Raw genomic sequence first — 15,694 nt, 5'->3', positions numbered from 1 at the left:
TTTTTTGATCTTGAGGTGGAAGTAGGTTCCACGCTTATCGCAGAGGTCTTGGGACGGGGTGATGTCTGTGACTTTGCTGCATGGGTTGGTGAATTCATGAATGACCTTGAAGAGTTGCTTGTAGTTGGTGGAGTTGTTGAGGATTTGGTTGTGGTAGTCCGTCATGGCGTCCTTGTAGGTGGTGTAGATTTTGGGTGTCTTGGTGTTTCTCCAGTTCTTCTCCAGGCATCTGCAGGTGCATCTTGCTTCTTGGAGATCGGTGGTGAACCAGGCGGCTTTCCTGGGGTGCTGTTTGTTGGACTTGCGTAGCAGGGCGAGCTTGTATTCGCAGTTGGAGATCCATGTGTGGAGTTCTCAGGCTGCGATGCTGGCGTCGGATGTATTGGAGGCCGGGGTGGTGGTTAAGGTCTGGCGGCAGTGTAGGCAGAACTGGCTGTGGGTCGTGTTTGGCGAGGCCTGTTGTGAGTCTCTGAGTTTTCCGTGGTTGAGTGTGTGGAGGGTAGCTGAGCTGTAGCAGTGGCTGGCTTGAGATCCAGGGTTCCTGGCACTGGTCGCGGTCAGGTCACAGATGGACGCAGACAGGCTTGGTTTAGGTGCGCCTTCTGCACGCCAGCGGTGCATGTCCGCTGCGCAACCGCACAGCTTCTGTCATTTAGGAGGGGGGAGGAACGATCAGCTGGGAGGTGGCAATGGGCGAGGACAGGGGTGCGGGGCCACAGGGGCAGAGGCGGCAGGAAGCGGAAGTGCGGGCTCCGAGAAGCCAAAAAAACAGATCACAAGTTAAAAACAAGGTATAATTAACTGATGTAATTGTGCTATGTATCCTAAGGGGGTGGGAGAATGGGTAGGACGGCTCCAAACACAGAGCAGGGCATGGGCGGATTGGCATGCCCACTCAAGTGCGCAATGACTGTTTGGTCAGCCCACTCAGGCCGTCCAAAGCTGTCATGCGCATTTTCCTGTTCGCAATGCAGGCTGCATTACAGCCTGCATGGAGAACATGTCCACCCCTCCGGCCCCAGGCTGCATGACTTGCCCCGTTGCCGATTACCAATCCCACTGCTGCATCACAGCGTTGTGATTGACTCAGGGGAGTGAGCCTGGCTGCCTACTTCCTTTTCTTGAAAGCAGACGCAGGAGAGCAGGAGCTACAAAGACACGGGACACAGCTTCGAGGTAAGACTTCCTTCAATACATTTATAACACACGCTCACACACACATCCTTGCGTTTACGCACCATCCAGTGATTTTTCCTGCGTTTACCATCTCACAGCTGTCCAGCACACTCCGCACTTTTCAATGGTGGCCGCTGTGCGCCCATGCACAGCGGGCGTACCACTTGTGTGCTAAAGGCACATACGTAGTTGCGACGCATGTCATCACCTCGCATTCCATTCCAATGCATACTAATACTTGGCACATTGGAACAGTAGAGTGGGTGTTGCATAGCGGAGACATAAAGATCACTGTTCCCACTTCAGTGAGTGCAACCCAAAACTAACCTTTGCACCACAAACCCAACCGTGAACCATGGAATTCCTTTTTTGAGCCCCCAATACACACACAAAAATCACATTTGAGACCAATGCACACCCCATTTTTCATATTTTACCCCAAGGAACACCCCATTTTTCATATTTTACCCCCAAAACACCCCATTTTTAGGTCTCGCTGGCGTTGCAGCGCGAAGCGCTGCCGCCAACGAGACTTATTGTCGTCGAGATGCCTCTCAAGGGAGACAGACCGGGGCACGCGCAGCGATCGGGGTCTGTGGACGCGCTTCTGAGAAGCGCAGACGCACATGCCCCCAAGCGCGCGCGCGCCACGCTCCGCCGACCGCCGGGCTTGTTAATACAGCCTTCGTCAGCGAACGCCACTAACCTTCTTGGGTGTTTCAGGAGTTGAGTACAACAGGAAGTATGTCAGGCGACCTGTACCTGTAAAAAGCCCCTGAGCTGATTTCTCAGAATTATTATTCGAGGTTTTACAACATGGTGGCCAGATTTTCGGGGACGTACATATTACCACAGAGATCACAGATCATCAGCTGGGCTGCATGGAATAATGTGTGGCAGTTTTCCATTTATTTTCACCCCAGTTCCACCGGAATGTTTCATGTCTCATTTTTGTCTGTAAATAGACGGTGTTATTGCTCTACAAGGCAACTGGCTTTAAGCTGATACAGTGCAAATGTGGTGTACATCAGTTTGTTGTTATCGACAATGTGAACTTAACAAGGTAAGAGTACAACGTTTACATAACCCTTACCGAAGGTCAGCTCGTGCAATGGTAAATACTAACATCAAGGAGACAGGCTTGCATTGATCTCCGAGCTCAACGTTCTCATAATGAAGCAATCAGCGCGAGCTGCTGGGCTGTGTGGGAGTGAACCATGATTCATCGCGGCGCCCTGGGCGAACATCTGGCCACTGCCCGCCTCACCTCAAACTCTCAGACAGTGATAGCACGGTGGGGTATTTTATACAAAGCCGTTGTTTTTACATGTCCAAGGAGCGGCTCCAATTTTCGATTCAGACTGAACTGCATGACAAAGAAAAGTTGCCCTCCCGCCAGACTCAACCGGAAGCCCGCCATTCTATCAAGGTTGCGTCACGTGACCTATCGAAGCTGTCTCAAAGACGGTGGTCCTACTTTAACTAACGCAAGTCTTTCTTCTCTATTTTCTCTAGCGGACTGTCGGTCAAGTAAATGCTGTTTTTGTTATTATTTCCCTAATGTAATGCCAAACACGTTGCCCTTCATCGTCAGTACGAAATAACCGCGTTCACATTTCCAAGTATTTGCTTTTGGATAATAACAATATAAATACAAACCATGTTTCCATGAATTCGTTCATTTGATTGCTTGTACAATGGCTGTTTATTGAGAAATTGTTTTGGCAAGGTTACAATGAGCAGAGGCCACACATATGCAGATGGAAACTGTTAGCGCACTGACATAAATGGCAATTTTATTTCACAATGACGTTTGATAATTTGAACGTTCATGGGAAACTCAAGTTACATACATCGCATCTCTAATGCAGAGCTATTTTTTTCTCCCTTGCTTGAGGCCATTTGTACTCTATTATTTCATGAAGTGGTGGGCAGGTGGGCGAATTTCATAAAAATCTGGCTGCCTGTGCTAATGTTTCAGCAGGCATGGATGAAAAAAAAGGCAGCCGTGCCTTGGCATGAGTCGACTCTATTGCCGGCCCGGGAACCCTGATCAAACACTTGGGACATTTTTTCCAGTTTTCCAGGACACTGGATATGTTTGTCACGTCGTGCCTTTTATGAGGCTTTCCTATATGTGTGGGAACATATGTGTGTATCAGATTTACGAAATTTCATTGAAACTAATGCGCTTGTATGAATAGGTCAAACAGGGCGGGCTTTAGCACTGGTGGCGCCCAGGGCGAGTATGTTTGTTTTCGCCCCCCAATGACCTCCTTCTCCATGAATTCCCTCACTTACCACCCTTTAACAGTGACCCTCGAGCCTCCATAACCACTCTCACATGCTTTTCTTTTGTTTTATCGAGCTACTCACACCAGTGTAAGGTGTCGTAATACTTTACATCACACAGTGACAACGAATCACACTTGTGTAAATCAGTGTATAGGAAATGTTACATAAGAAATAGGACTACAAGGTATAGAAGTCACATGTCATTCATACTGGGTATAGTTTAGGAGTGCTTGGTCTGGAGAAGCACAAACTCAGAATTTAAAATGTACCACCATGGTCAAAACAAACGATTTGCCTGTTTAACATGTTTATTTTGACTGAATTAAATGAATCATTCTCCACTCTGCTGCTCTCTTGCTCCCTGGTTCGCTTTCCACCTCCTAGAATGGCATAACTCCTCTGCCTTTTACTTCACTTCACTTCAGGGGGATGGGGGGGGGGGGGGGGGGGTCATCTCGCATTCTACCAGGTGGGAATCCATTCCTCTTCACTGAGATATTTCCTTAATCTTCACCCATCCTCAGGGTAAAGGCTCCTCCCTGCTGCTACCTCTGGGAATATGACCCAATTCCATACAGTGATTTTTATTACTCTTAGTCCAACTCGTCCTCATCATTGCTACGTGAAGATTATAACAATTTACAAGAAACAGGAAACAAAAGAGGAAATGCGACTTATAACCCCATCCACCCCCACCTGGGTGCTATAAGGAGGTTTGCAGCCACCTGCATGTCCTGTAACTCAAAGCCTCCTCAAAAGTGTAAGCCAGGGAGGGTGGCAGGGTGGTACTGACTAGGACAAGGACGTGTGAGTAATAAAGATTACTAATAAGTAAACAGGCCATAGCCTCTACGCCCCTCATCCATGTCCCACTCATTACTACATGAGGTTAACCAAAGCAACTGCAGGCCATTGATGAAAATGTCACCACAAGCACCAATATAATGTAATTCCCACTGAAATTGTAATTGTTAGATAGTGCATAATAAAAACAAAAATGCTCTAAATCAATAACAATCAAACCATAGCTAATTGCAATACTCCCACACAAAAGTTATTTTGGACTCCTTAGACATTCGATAATGTCTTATGAGGGTGTGGTCTGACGCCTAAGTGCCGGCCCTACAAATCTTCTCCAAAGAGACTTCTTGTATGCTTAGGAGACCACCACTGATATGGTTGAATGGCCATGTACACTCTCTGGGATTATCTCTTTGTTACTTTAATTAGACAGTCTAATAGTCTCTTTCAACCACGGACTCAAAGTTCGTTTGGTTGCCTTTTTTCCCTGACCAGAAATATCAAAGGTTGCAAACAGAGAATTCATCTTCCTGAATGCACTGGACCTGTCATGATGATCAGATATGGCACTTTAATGCTCAACACAATCAACAACCTTTCTTCCTCAGAAGGAGATGGAAAAAAACCATGCCAACATAATTTCCTGAGAGGAGTAAAATTTAGATTTTTGAATTAAAAGTGAAATCGGATCTCAAAGCCACTGCATCATCCAAACATCTCAGAAAGCACGGACGATAAAGAAAAGCAGAGAGTTCCCCCAACCTTCATGCTGCAGTGATTGTGACCAGAAAAGAGACTTAATATAGCCTTATAGTCCACTGCCGAGTTATAGCGTCGAGCTGCTGGCAAGGGCCTACAACAAGGTTGAGGGCCTTTCACAACTGATATAGCCCGAGGCAGAAGATTTCACCTACTAATGGTAGAATGTTCTAAGACAAACAATGGAATGTTGTAGATCTGAGCTTATACCAGCCTTTACAAGCCTGTAGCAACTCCACTGTCTTCAATGGGGCTCTCAACATTCCAATGTTCTAATATAGATTTTTAACCCTCTGCCGAGGGCTATACCAGTTGTTGAAGGCCCTAAACCCTAGTTATAGGTATGAGCAACCACAGGCAAGGGCCTATAATGAGAGAGAGGGCCTTTAACAACATGTATGCCTGAGGCAGAAGGGCTATAAGGCTATTAGAACATTTCACCCACTGAGGGTAGAATATTCTAAATTAAAAAGAAAAAAACATCAGGACAAACATTGGTATGTTGGTGCTCTGGGCTTATACCAGCCATTAAAATCCCAGAGTAACTCCATTGTCTTCAGTGGAGCTCTCACCATTCCAATGTTCTAATAGGAAAGAAACATAATATCTGCCATTTCTAAAGGTTCAAATAGAAAGGATTGTAAAGATTTCAAAACCAATGGTGCAAAATCGTGACACATTGGCTGTGAAATCAAGAAACATTTAAATAATCTATTCACTAAAGGCTCAGTGCTCAGTTTTGTGAAATGAAGATTCTGTTTCAAGAAACACCTTGAGAGCAAACCATTGTAATTTCAAGGTAGAAACAGACAAGTTCTTGTTAAACCACTCAGTAAGAAACATGGAATAGAAGAAACTGGACAAGAGGAAGAAGATAGATTTTTATGAGAACATCAAAAGTCAAAAAGTTCCCCATGTCTAGAGTAAGACTTCAAAGTAGATGGCTTTTTATGATTCTGGATTATTTTTAAGGCAAACAACAACCTATTTAGCTACTTCTGGAGCAAATAATCTATTCCCATGCTTCCTTTCGTGGATATCTTTTGCAAACCACTGGCAGGTGGGAAATATTCATGGATGCAAAAGGTCTATGTAACGGGTGCTTGATCGTGAGCATATCTGGAGAAAGACCTCTCTTAGTGATAGGGCAGGAGTGTGCCATATCTATCAGACACTTTTTGAACAAAGAAGGCTTGGGTTCTTGCACTTTCTGGACTGGACCACTAACATACTATATAACATGTGAGATGGCCAGAAAGGTTCTTTATGACACATTAATGAAACGTGCCAAGCAGTTGATTTTCAAAGGTAAAATATTATTTTGGGCATTGTCACTCGGTCCGTTACATGGTATCGGAATGTGATGGAGATTAACAATTACAGCGCATTCCTGTACTTTTCCTCTGCGCCGGCGCACAATGGGCTGCCGTGAACCAATGCAGGCATCTTTGAACCATGGTCCAGGGGTGCCTGCGTTGTGGGGAAGAATATTTTTGTGCAGGAAGGAAAACTTTCCTGCACAAAAACAATCACGAGGCTTTTTTCCTCCTTTCAATGTGTACTGCTGAATGCAGCACACATAAAAAAAGGAAAAGAGAGGAGAAATAAGAATATTTCTCCTTGTTGTGCCTCCCTTACGCCTGCCATGTGGAGGCTCAAGTTTTTGGAGCTTCCTCTGATTTACGATTTTTTGTAAATCTGGGGCAGTGTCAAAACGCCTAAAATGTTGCTTGGAATGCCCCCAGCAACACCCTTTGCACTCCCCTTTAATGCAGAAAGCTGCGTTAAAGGGAACAATATTTACAAGGCAGCATTAAGCCAAAAAAAGTGGCTTTGTGCTGCCTCGTAAATGTAATTCAACATATCTGACAGCAGGCCTTTAGTGATATATTTCCCCTTCAGCTCACGACCGGAAGCCCACATCTTAACCAACAACTCTGATGCAGACAAATCAGAGTACATAGAACCATACTGTGAAATACCCCTGTTGTCCCCACTTTTGTTCTTCAAAGATGCTAATGTCTCCAAAATTAGCATTTTATCTTCTCATCCTCTTTGTCTAATTCCTTAGAACCTTTATAAGGAGGCAACATAGGAGTAGAAGAACAAGAAGCGGACAGAGATGGGCAATGATGTCTTCTTTTCTCTGTATGCTTCCTCATGATTTAGATTTTCTACAAATGTAATGCAAAATTCCAAAAGATATGCATCCACAAACAACCAAAGCAATCACAAACTCAAACCTCCTCCTTAAATGCTCAGCAGTAGTCAATAACACTACCACTCACGTCTGCTGAAAATGAAACTATGCACATGCACAGACTGGCCGTGGTCCATGCATGCTCAATTCACTGAAATCGACTTTTACCCAGAACACTCTGCCACGCACATGCGCACCCTGGCATAAAAGCATGGAACTATACCACTTTTATGTAAGCATGGAACTATACCACTTCTATGTAAATGCTGATATATTTTTTAAAGACACTCACAGTGCATATACGAAGCAAACATGGCACAAAGCAAGACTGTCGATGGCCTGACTTTACTGAGACAGAACACATCAATAGAAGACGCCATTCAGCCAGATCATAGCGCCACATGCATCATGACTGTACTGAGTTTACCAAAAGAAACTGACAACTATGTCTTCCCTCCAGGGAAGACGAGTGTGTCATAAGCAGTAGAATTACTCACACCTTTCAATCTTTGGGGGTTCAATGCAAAACACTCCCCATAGGCTGTTGCTCCCACATAGGTACAAGATTCTACCCAAACCCAGCAGGGGGCTAAACCTTTGTACAATCAGTGGAGACAGTAGCCCACCTACCACTAAGTAGCATTTCGTTTTTTGTTCCTTGTTCCCTGTAAATGGTTTTATTTCCTCATATAGTAATGATTGGCATGAGGACGAGGGATGTAATGGTAATCTCCATCGTCCTGGGGACAGCAGCAGCAGCTACCAGATGACGATGCGCTGTGGAAGGAGCAAGTCCACTAAGGGATAGTCCCCCATACATCCAAAAGCGTACTAACAGGGGGCAAGGAAAGGCAGCACCACCCAGTTGCCTCCTCCTGTCTAACAGTAACCACCAGATTCTGTGTTCCCCAGTGAGTAACAGTGGATCAAGTTGCGTGCCCAAGGGCCTTGGCCCGAACAGACACCTGTGCTCCTGGCACCTGCTACCACCATCGGCGGATATCAACAACTTGAGCCAGTAAGTGGAGTCCCCCACCAGTCTTGTGTGGTGTCCTCGGCAATGTGGGTCCTCCGCAGTGGGTGTTGCTGTGGGCATTCCACCACAACACCCATTGCTTTTTGACGCTGCCCCAGATTTACAAGGCTGGGACAGCACCAAAAATTAAGGCCAGGTAATACCTTTTCTTAATGTTGCTAAACGAGGAGAAATAATTAATTTCTCCTGGTTTTTTGCTCTTAGTATGTGTGCTGCATTCTGCAGCACACATAGAAAGAGCAAATTGCCATGAATGATTGTTTATGTGCAGGAAGGTGTCCCTTCCCGCACATAAACAATCGCCCCTGCAGTGCAGGCACCCTTGCAACATAGCAGCAGGGTGCCTGGGCTGGTGCTAGGCTGCCTTTTTAGCACCAGCGCTATGGGAAACGCAGGGGTGTGCCGTATTTTTGTAAATATGGCCCATCACTGCGTATTTAAAGTGTCAGCGCTGGGCATTGGCAAATTTGGCGTAATGCAGCGCTCCGGCATTTTCTTGTAAATAGCCCCCATAGTTTCTCCTGAAACTCGTTGCCATGCAAATGTTATCCACTGAAAGATTCATGCACTTAATAATTACTGTTTCTCCCCGAAGTTTGGGACTAACTTCGAATCTGCGTGGGCAGATGGTTTTAAGCCAGCTGCTTCTGAACCGGACATCAGCTGACCCTTTTGCCTTATCTAATGTTCACCTTTTACTTCAAAGAGCTCTGGAAACCTATGTAAAGGAAGCTGAGACTATAGGTAGGATTTTTCGCTGTCTCCCATTGAGGCGAATGAATTGCACCTTGAGGCTGCTTCTGCAACTGAAGGACTAGATATTAATTGTCCAGTGTGCAGAGCAGCAACCTTATTCAGCTCAGGCGGCATTTCCAGTACTCTGTTAATCCTACGCTTAAAAACCTTGATAGAAAAGCAGACATTTGAGGTGAGCAAATTTCGAGTGTTGCTGGTGTTGTAGGGTGCTCTATGCAGGAGCTTCTCTCCACCGAAACTTGGGAACTACCCAGAGTTCTCTGCTTCTTTTTTTGCATAATTTAAGCGTCACTCTATGCCTGAAAGAGTATTGCTTTGTTTTATATATACAGGATAGAATGAATGCATTTATACAGAGTAGGCATGGAAGATTTATGAGCAGTGAATAAGAATCCTAACCTACTTGGGTGTAAAGTTTTGAAATGTTAGCAAGGGTATAGTAATACTTAAAATATTTTGCCCGCAGTGCATGTTTACTTTAGTGAGGTTGTTATCACTAGCATGACATGACTCATTGTACATGTTCTTCTTTATTTGTTTTTCTTTAGTCATTTTTTAGTAATATATGCTTAAGCTGCTAAATGTGACTGATGCTTACTCATAGTTAACAGTCTGTGATTTTTTGCATCCAGAAACCTAAATGGAATCTTGTTTTAATTTGTGTGTAACCCCGTAGCCCACTTGGGCAACACTTGTGTAACTTTTCCCTGTTTATGAAAAAAACCATGCCCCGCGACAAGGTAGAACGCACGTACACAAGGCTCTCAGGATACGGCTTTTTTATTTTCTTGGGTCTCCCTCGACCCCGAGATTAGAGAGACGCGTTTCGCCTTCGCAGAAGGCTTTTTCAATATATATATACATATATGAAATGTTACAAAATTATATATAAGTAAAAAAATAAAATATATTTCAACAACCTTTTTAATTTAGAAATATATGTAACTTTATAACTTTATTGTTTTTAAAAGTAATTAAATTCATTTACATTATTCTATACATAAGGTTTTGTCATTTTTAATACAGAGCAAATAAATAGAACATTTTACTTTAGGTGTGATTTTTTTAAATAAAACTTTAAAAAGTAATTTTCATTTAATTTAGTTACTATTGCTGATGCTTTTTGTATTTTGGTTTACATTTAAAATAGGTAAACTTTAAAAAATGTCCATATAGTGTACCTTAGGGAGATCTCTGATCAAGTGGTGTGAATGAAAAGTTACAGTAATAGCATTACACTTGTAAATTTAGCTCCACTCACTGTTCAAGGGGGAGAGGCATGTAAGTTTACATGCTGTAGTAAATTTACACTTGAAAAGGTGAATAGCCAAAAGTAGTATATTTACTACAAAGTGTAAGAGTAAATATACATATATAGATTTACTGACATGTAAATGTACCCCTGTGTTCAGGTGTTCAGACCTCTATGTCTAATACCTAAATATGAATAGAATACAACTTGAGCATATGTTTATTGTTACTGTTTGTTGTGCAACCTAAAATAAACACTCTGTCCCATGACAACCTCAAAATTAAGCACTGACTGTTGGACCTAACTACAGACTGAAAGTCATGGCCTAACAATCAAATTCAATGGTTTTAGGTATGGTGTTGGCAGCCAGCCTTTTGACTTTCTCAATGTTTGTTTGGTTTTGTCATGGGTTTCACAAAACGTTATTGTTGGGAAAATTGATCGGCCCACGTCAATCTAAAAAAAACATTGGCTAAAAGTTCCTGGCACTTAAGGGACCTACTTTGTGTGTGGATGTGCTCTTTGTGAAAGGGCAGAATGCCGTCATTCACAATGAAGTTATCTAATGGCTGATGTGGGTTGTCCCACTTCCCTATGCTGTAAGCTATAGTGGTCGGGAGAAAAACGTCCATGACTACAACAACAAGTTATGGATGAAGCGGGCTGGCTGAAAGCTATAAGTTAGTGTATCATACATATAATTTTAGTAAAATCAAAGGACTTGGCTAATGTCAGACCTAAAAAGGATGCACTTGGCTACTTAGTAAACTCACAGTATTATCTGATTCTTGTACTTTAAAAGACAACCTTACTGTCCTTGAGTCACATAGGTACCCAAGAACTGGTCTGAGATTAGGACTGAGGTAATGTAGCTTGCTCTTCTTAAATCCTGCTTAAATCCTGTTCAATTCAAACAACACCTAAATGAAATCCTATTCTGTGTTCAGATTCTGGCTGACAATGTTTGTATACTAGATAAACAACAAGAACACAGTGGTAGGGACAAATTGCGCAGGGAAGTGACAATATAAGGTACACTGCCTGTAGGAAGCATGGTTAATATTTTAACCTGAATATTCAAAAGATACTAATAGAGATTATCTCAGATTGGACCGTTTGGAATGACAGGTTACCACTATATTAGGACCACAGATGTTGCGCTCGAGCTTCCTTTGAATTACACTCTTATAATGTTATAAGATCTGATTGTTTTTTTTGCCCTGATGAAGTCCATGACTCATAATTGTCAGGACGAAACACGTGTTGGCTTGGCTTGATGGCATACAGTGAAGATTGTACTTCGGAATAAAAGACAAGATATGAACAGCTTGAATTAAAAGAGGACTACTTTATTGAATTGAAATCTGGACTTTGATTTGTGCTCTACTACTGAACCATTTTGCTCGGTTTTCAACTCTTGTTAATGTTTGTATACTAGTCACTTTAGTGCCAAGTAGTGAGTAAGCTTCCAAAGTGCACTCTGAATTTCTGACTGACTGACTGGTCTGGACGGCCTGTTTACTCGCTTCTTGGTTGCTCACCCATATGTTCAGTCACTCAATCGCCCACTTATCCATCATACCCACACCTGCTCTATCACTCAGTTGCCCAATGACCCATGCTGCTCCTTGCTCACTTATTGACAAACTCACTAAGACTAACCCAGTGATTCATTTTCCCATTTATTGTCATGCGCTCTCTCTCACTTATATTTTCAGTCACTGCTACAATGACTCAGTGAGTCATCTCACTCATTTGTCAGTCAGCAGCCTTGCTTTCTTGCTCACTCAACTCCTCAGATTTTGAACATATACCGTTTCTCCATCATCTCTTTCCTCTGAGTACATTCCATCATCATGTCATTGGAAGAGGGTAGCTTGACGAGTCCTACATGAAAAGAAAAAAAACATCCTTGAAGACAAAGTACTGCATTCAATGATTCATTGTTAACAATGACGTCAGAGTGCCCATACAAAGCAATAAATTGGCAGGCTGTAGTACTGTTAATATATACACTTTCTACTGCCAAAGTTGTCCCTTACCATCTACACTGTTAGTGGTATGTGTTAAGGAATGAACATCCAAAACTTTGCAGCAGTCCTGTCTGCACACCTCTCTTAGGGGCATATTAACAAGGGCTTTATCTCCGCTTTTTTGGGTAAAAAGCCAAAAAAGAGGAGATAAAACTATCGTCCTATTTACAAGAGGGTGCTAACATGCATAATCGCATATTAGCACCCTTTTTCCCGACGCCACCCTTTGCATCTCTAATGAGATGCAAAGTGGGCGTCACTGGGCGTACCCCAATGGACTACCTTGTTAATATCGCTGATGTTCACATCGCGATATTTACAAGGCAGCCCACAGGATTTCAGCAGACGTTAGATTTTGGCGAAAACAGTGGTTTTCGGCAAAATCTAATGTCTGCTAAAATCCTGATTTAGCTATCCCTAACATAGGGGGTGGATTATGCTGATACGACCACAGGGTCGTATCAGCAAGGTTATCGCCGTTTTGCAGGGAACATCGCTAGAAAACCAGCGATGTTCCCTGCAAAACGGCGATTTCCCCGCTATCGCAGGAATTTTTATCGCCTTGGAGATACGTGTTGCTCATAACGGGATATCTCTGGGATAGAAACCTGCGATAGCCGGCGTTAAAACAATGTTATCGCAAAGCGTTGCTAATATGCCCCTTATTCTCCACCGCATTTAGAGTGCGGGGATGATGATTTGATTTTTTTTAAAACAAACTTTATTGAAAACCGTAAGTTGGTTGCAATACGTCTTGTCAAGTACATATGGTGTTTTTTGTTGTTTTATTTCCGATCATTTACAAATATCAGCTTTGTACAGACTAAAGTCGAGTTGCACATAACTATATATCATGATACAGTCTGTACGAATAAGGGACATTTAATATAAACAAATAAGATGTAATAAAAGCACGGAATGTGATTGCATTCTGTAATTTGAACTATTCCGTTAACAGAAACTCCCTCCCTCCCTCCACCCTCCTTCCTGGTCTGCCGTTCTGCTTGTGATTGTCGACCTAGTACGCCTAGTATGATATCATTATCTATCCATTGCTGCTGGTGTGCGGTAGGATGATAGATAGAGCCTGTACGGGGTTTTCGGCTAGTGTACTCTATTTCTAACAGGGTAGTTCATGGGGTAGGATTGATGTGTGTAGGTAGGAGATCAATCTGTTGAATTCTTCGAACATGATATCCTATTCCATAGAAATGGGGTGTTTTCGTAGTCCACGCGCTTCCTTGCGTCTGAGTGCTTTCGGCACTGCCCCACCGGACTACCTTCACCTGCCATGTGTGTAATGGAGGGCACCTAGGGGATTTCCATCTCATAGTAATCGCTCTAGTGGCTAATACAAGGGCAAGGTCTAAGAAGCGCAATTGGACCTTCAAAGCACTGGTACCCTTGTGGAGGCCCAGCAGACACTCCAATATGTTGTCTTGGATTGTGACACGGAGGTGAGGGCAAGCCCATAACATATGGATGAAGCCCGCCTCCTCCGCCTTGCATCTTGGGCAACAGGTTTGGGCTTCTGGAAACATGCGCTGTATTCTCTTTGGGGTTAAGTAAGATCTATGTAGGACCATAGTTTGTATAAATTTGAGTTTAGGATTACGGGAAACCGGTTGGGGTGTTCTAGGATGCTCTCCCAGGCTTTATCAGTGAGATCCATGTCAGTGGTCTCCGCCCATTTCGTACGGAGGTCCGTGAGTGCAATAGAGGCATGTGCTCGAATGCCTGTGTATAGCCATTTGACAAGATGATCACCCCTCCCCATGTAGTAAAGTAGATGTACTAGTTCGTGTTGTGGAGGTTCGTTGCGTTGAGGCGCCCATGTCACCCTAATGTATTGAACAATTGTTGCGTGTAGTAAATAAAGGCGATCCGGTACGCCAGTAATCCGCACAAAAGTGTCATGGTCTAATAGGGTGCCATCCCCAAACAGGGACCCAACCTCCTCCATGCCAGCCGCCCTCAGTCATGCAATCTGGTCTTCGTGAGCGTGCCCCCAGGGGGGATGATGATTTGATGGATGATGAAGCTAGCCCTGTCTCTGACAACAGGAAGGCCTTTGTGCAGATCAGCTGCTGGTGGAAGTGCCACCCTAAACAGGGAGGTATTTAGATGCCATGCTCACTGCCTTTTTTCATGTTCTGGTCCGCTGTCTGAACTGGGACTAGAAAAGTGGATATATTCCCCAATGAAATGCTAAAAGAAAACCATCTGCAACAACAAGGTGATGAATGGAAAGCTTCAATTAATCTCAGCCACTGGCACTTGCTCGGGCCGGATTCCAATCCATCATTTTTCATCCACCATGTCACTCTAGATAATGGCCCGCCTTATGCAAATCAGTACTGACCCTGATCCTCATGGCAACAGTCTGTCCCAACTGCCAAGCTAGGTCCACTCTAGTAGGGACCACAAAAGATTACAGTCTAGAATTCGGCCTAGAATGATTGCTAGTGGCTGAGATGAATTCAAGCATTCCTTCCATTACCTTGTTATTTTCGCACAAGAAACCCATGAAAACATGTTATTTTACTAAGGAAAAACTCTCTTTAAGGTTCTGTGAACAAAATAAAATACACTGCCAACTCTTCTGCCATGGCCCAAGCCATAAGCAACCTGATGTTTTTTTGCCTGTGGTGGATCCGGGTGGAAAAAAACGCAAACTGAATAACTCAAAAAGCCCTGAGGGGCAGATTTACAAAATGTTCTAGCAAGGCAGGGCAGCAAGCAAAGTTGCTGTGCTGTACTGAGTGAGATGGAGACTGCAGACACGCACCATATCAACTAAGATATGCTGCATTTATGCTGCCTCCTAGCACAGCTGCACTGTGTGCTGCCTGGCGCCAATGCCATGGTGCAAAGGTGCCTGCGTTAGGCAAGACAAATTCTGAGCAGGACAGGACACCTTCATTCACTAAAACAATCCTTAATGTTGTTTTCCTCTTTTTTATGTGTGCAGCAAAATGCGGCACATGTGGAACGAGGAAATACGAATATTTCTCCTCGTTATTTTTCACTGGGGAAGCCGTACAATTCTGATGTATTCCCAGGGTTACAAGTCTTTGTAATTCCGGGAAAGATGTAAAATCAGTGGGTGTTTGCATGGGAACTATTCCTCCCATCACCTTTTGTGAGTTTCATGTACACCCCTACGTGGCAAGGGCATGGGAAGACTGGGGTTCCATGCTTACTGAGCCACTGAAACCAAGCTATACATGGCTGATGAGCCCTTATCTGAGTGAAGCCGGTCCTATATTGCTTGTGTGCCTCTTTGATGAAGACCTGGCCTGGCAGTTTGGGATGGACTGCTAAGCAAAAGAACGATGGATGGGATGCTATCCTGAGCAATTGATCGTGGTTAGGCAAATTGCAAT

General features: G+C 43.7%; 1 protein-coding gene across 2 annotated transcripts in view; it reads right to left on the bottom strand.

Annotated features, from left to right (window-relative positions):
* Positions 1–15,694, bottom strand: part of LOC146833671 (flavin-containing monooxygenase 5-like) — a 315,018-nt gene that overhangs the window by 20,817 nt on the left and 278,507 nt on the right. For both annotated transcript variants that reach the window (XM_085601556.1, XM_085601555.1), the window contains exon 8: positions 12,090–12,162. In XM_085601556.1, coding sequence (XP_085457682.1) covers positions 12,090–12,162 — 73 coding nt within the window. The remainder of the gene's footprint in view (positions 1–12,089; positions 12,163–15,694) is intronic.

This window comes from Triturus cristatus, chromosome 4_2, assembly GCF_964204655.1.
Source record: "Triturus cristatus chromosome 4_2, aTriCri1.1, whole genome shotgun sequence".
Classification (NCBI taxonomy): Eukaryota; Metazoa; Chordata; class Amphibia; order Caudata; family Salamandridae; genus Triturus; species Triturus cristatus.
The sequence above is the reverse complement of the archived record's forward strand: the minus strand, read 5'-3'. Positions and strand labels throughout refer to the sequence as shown.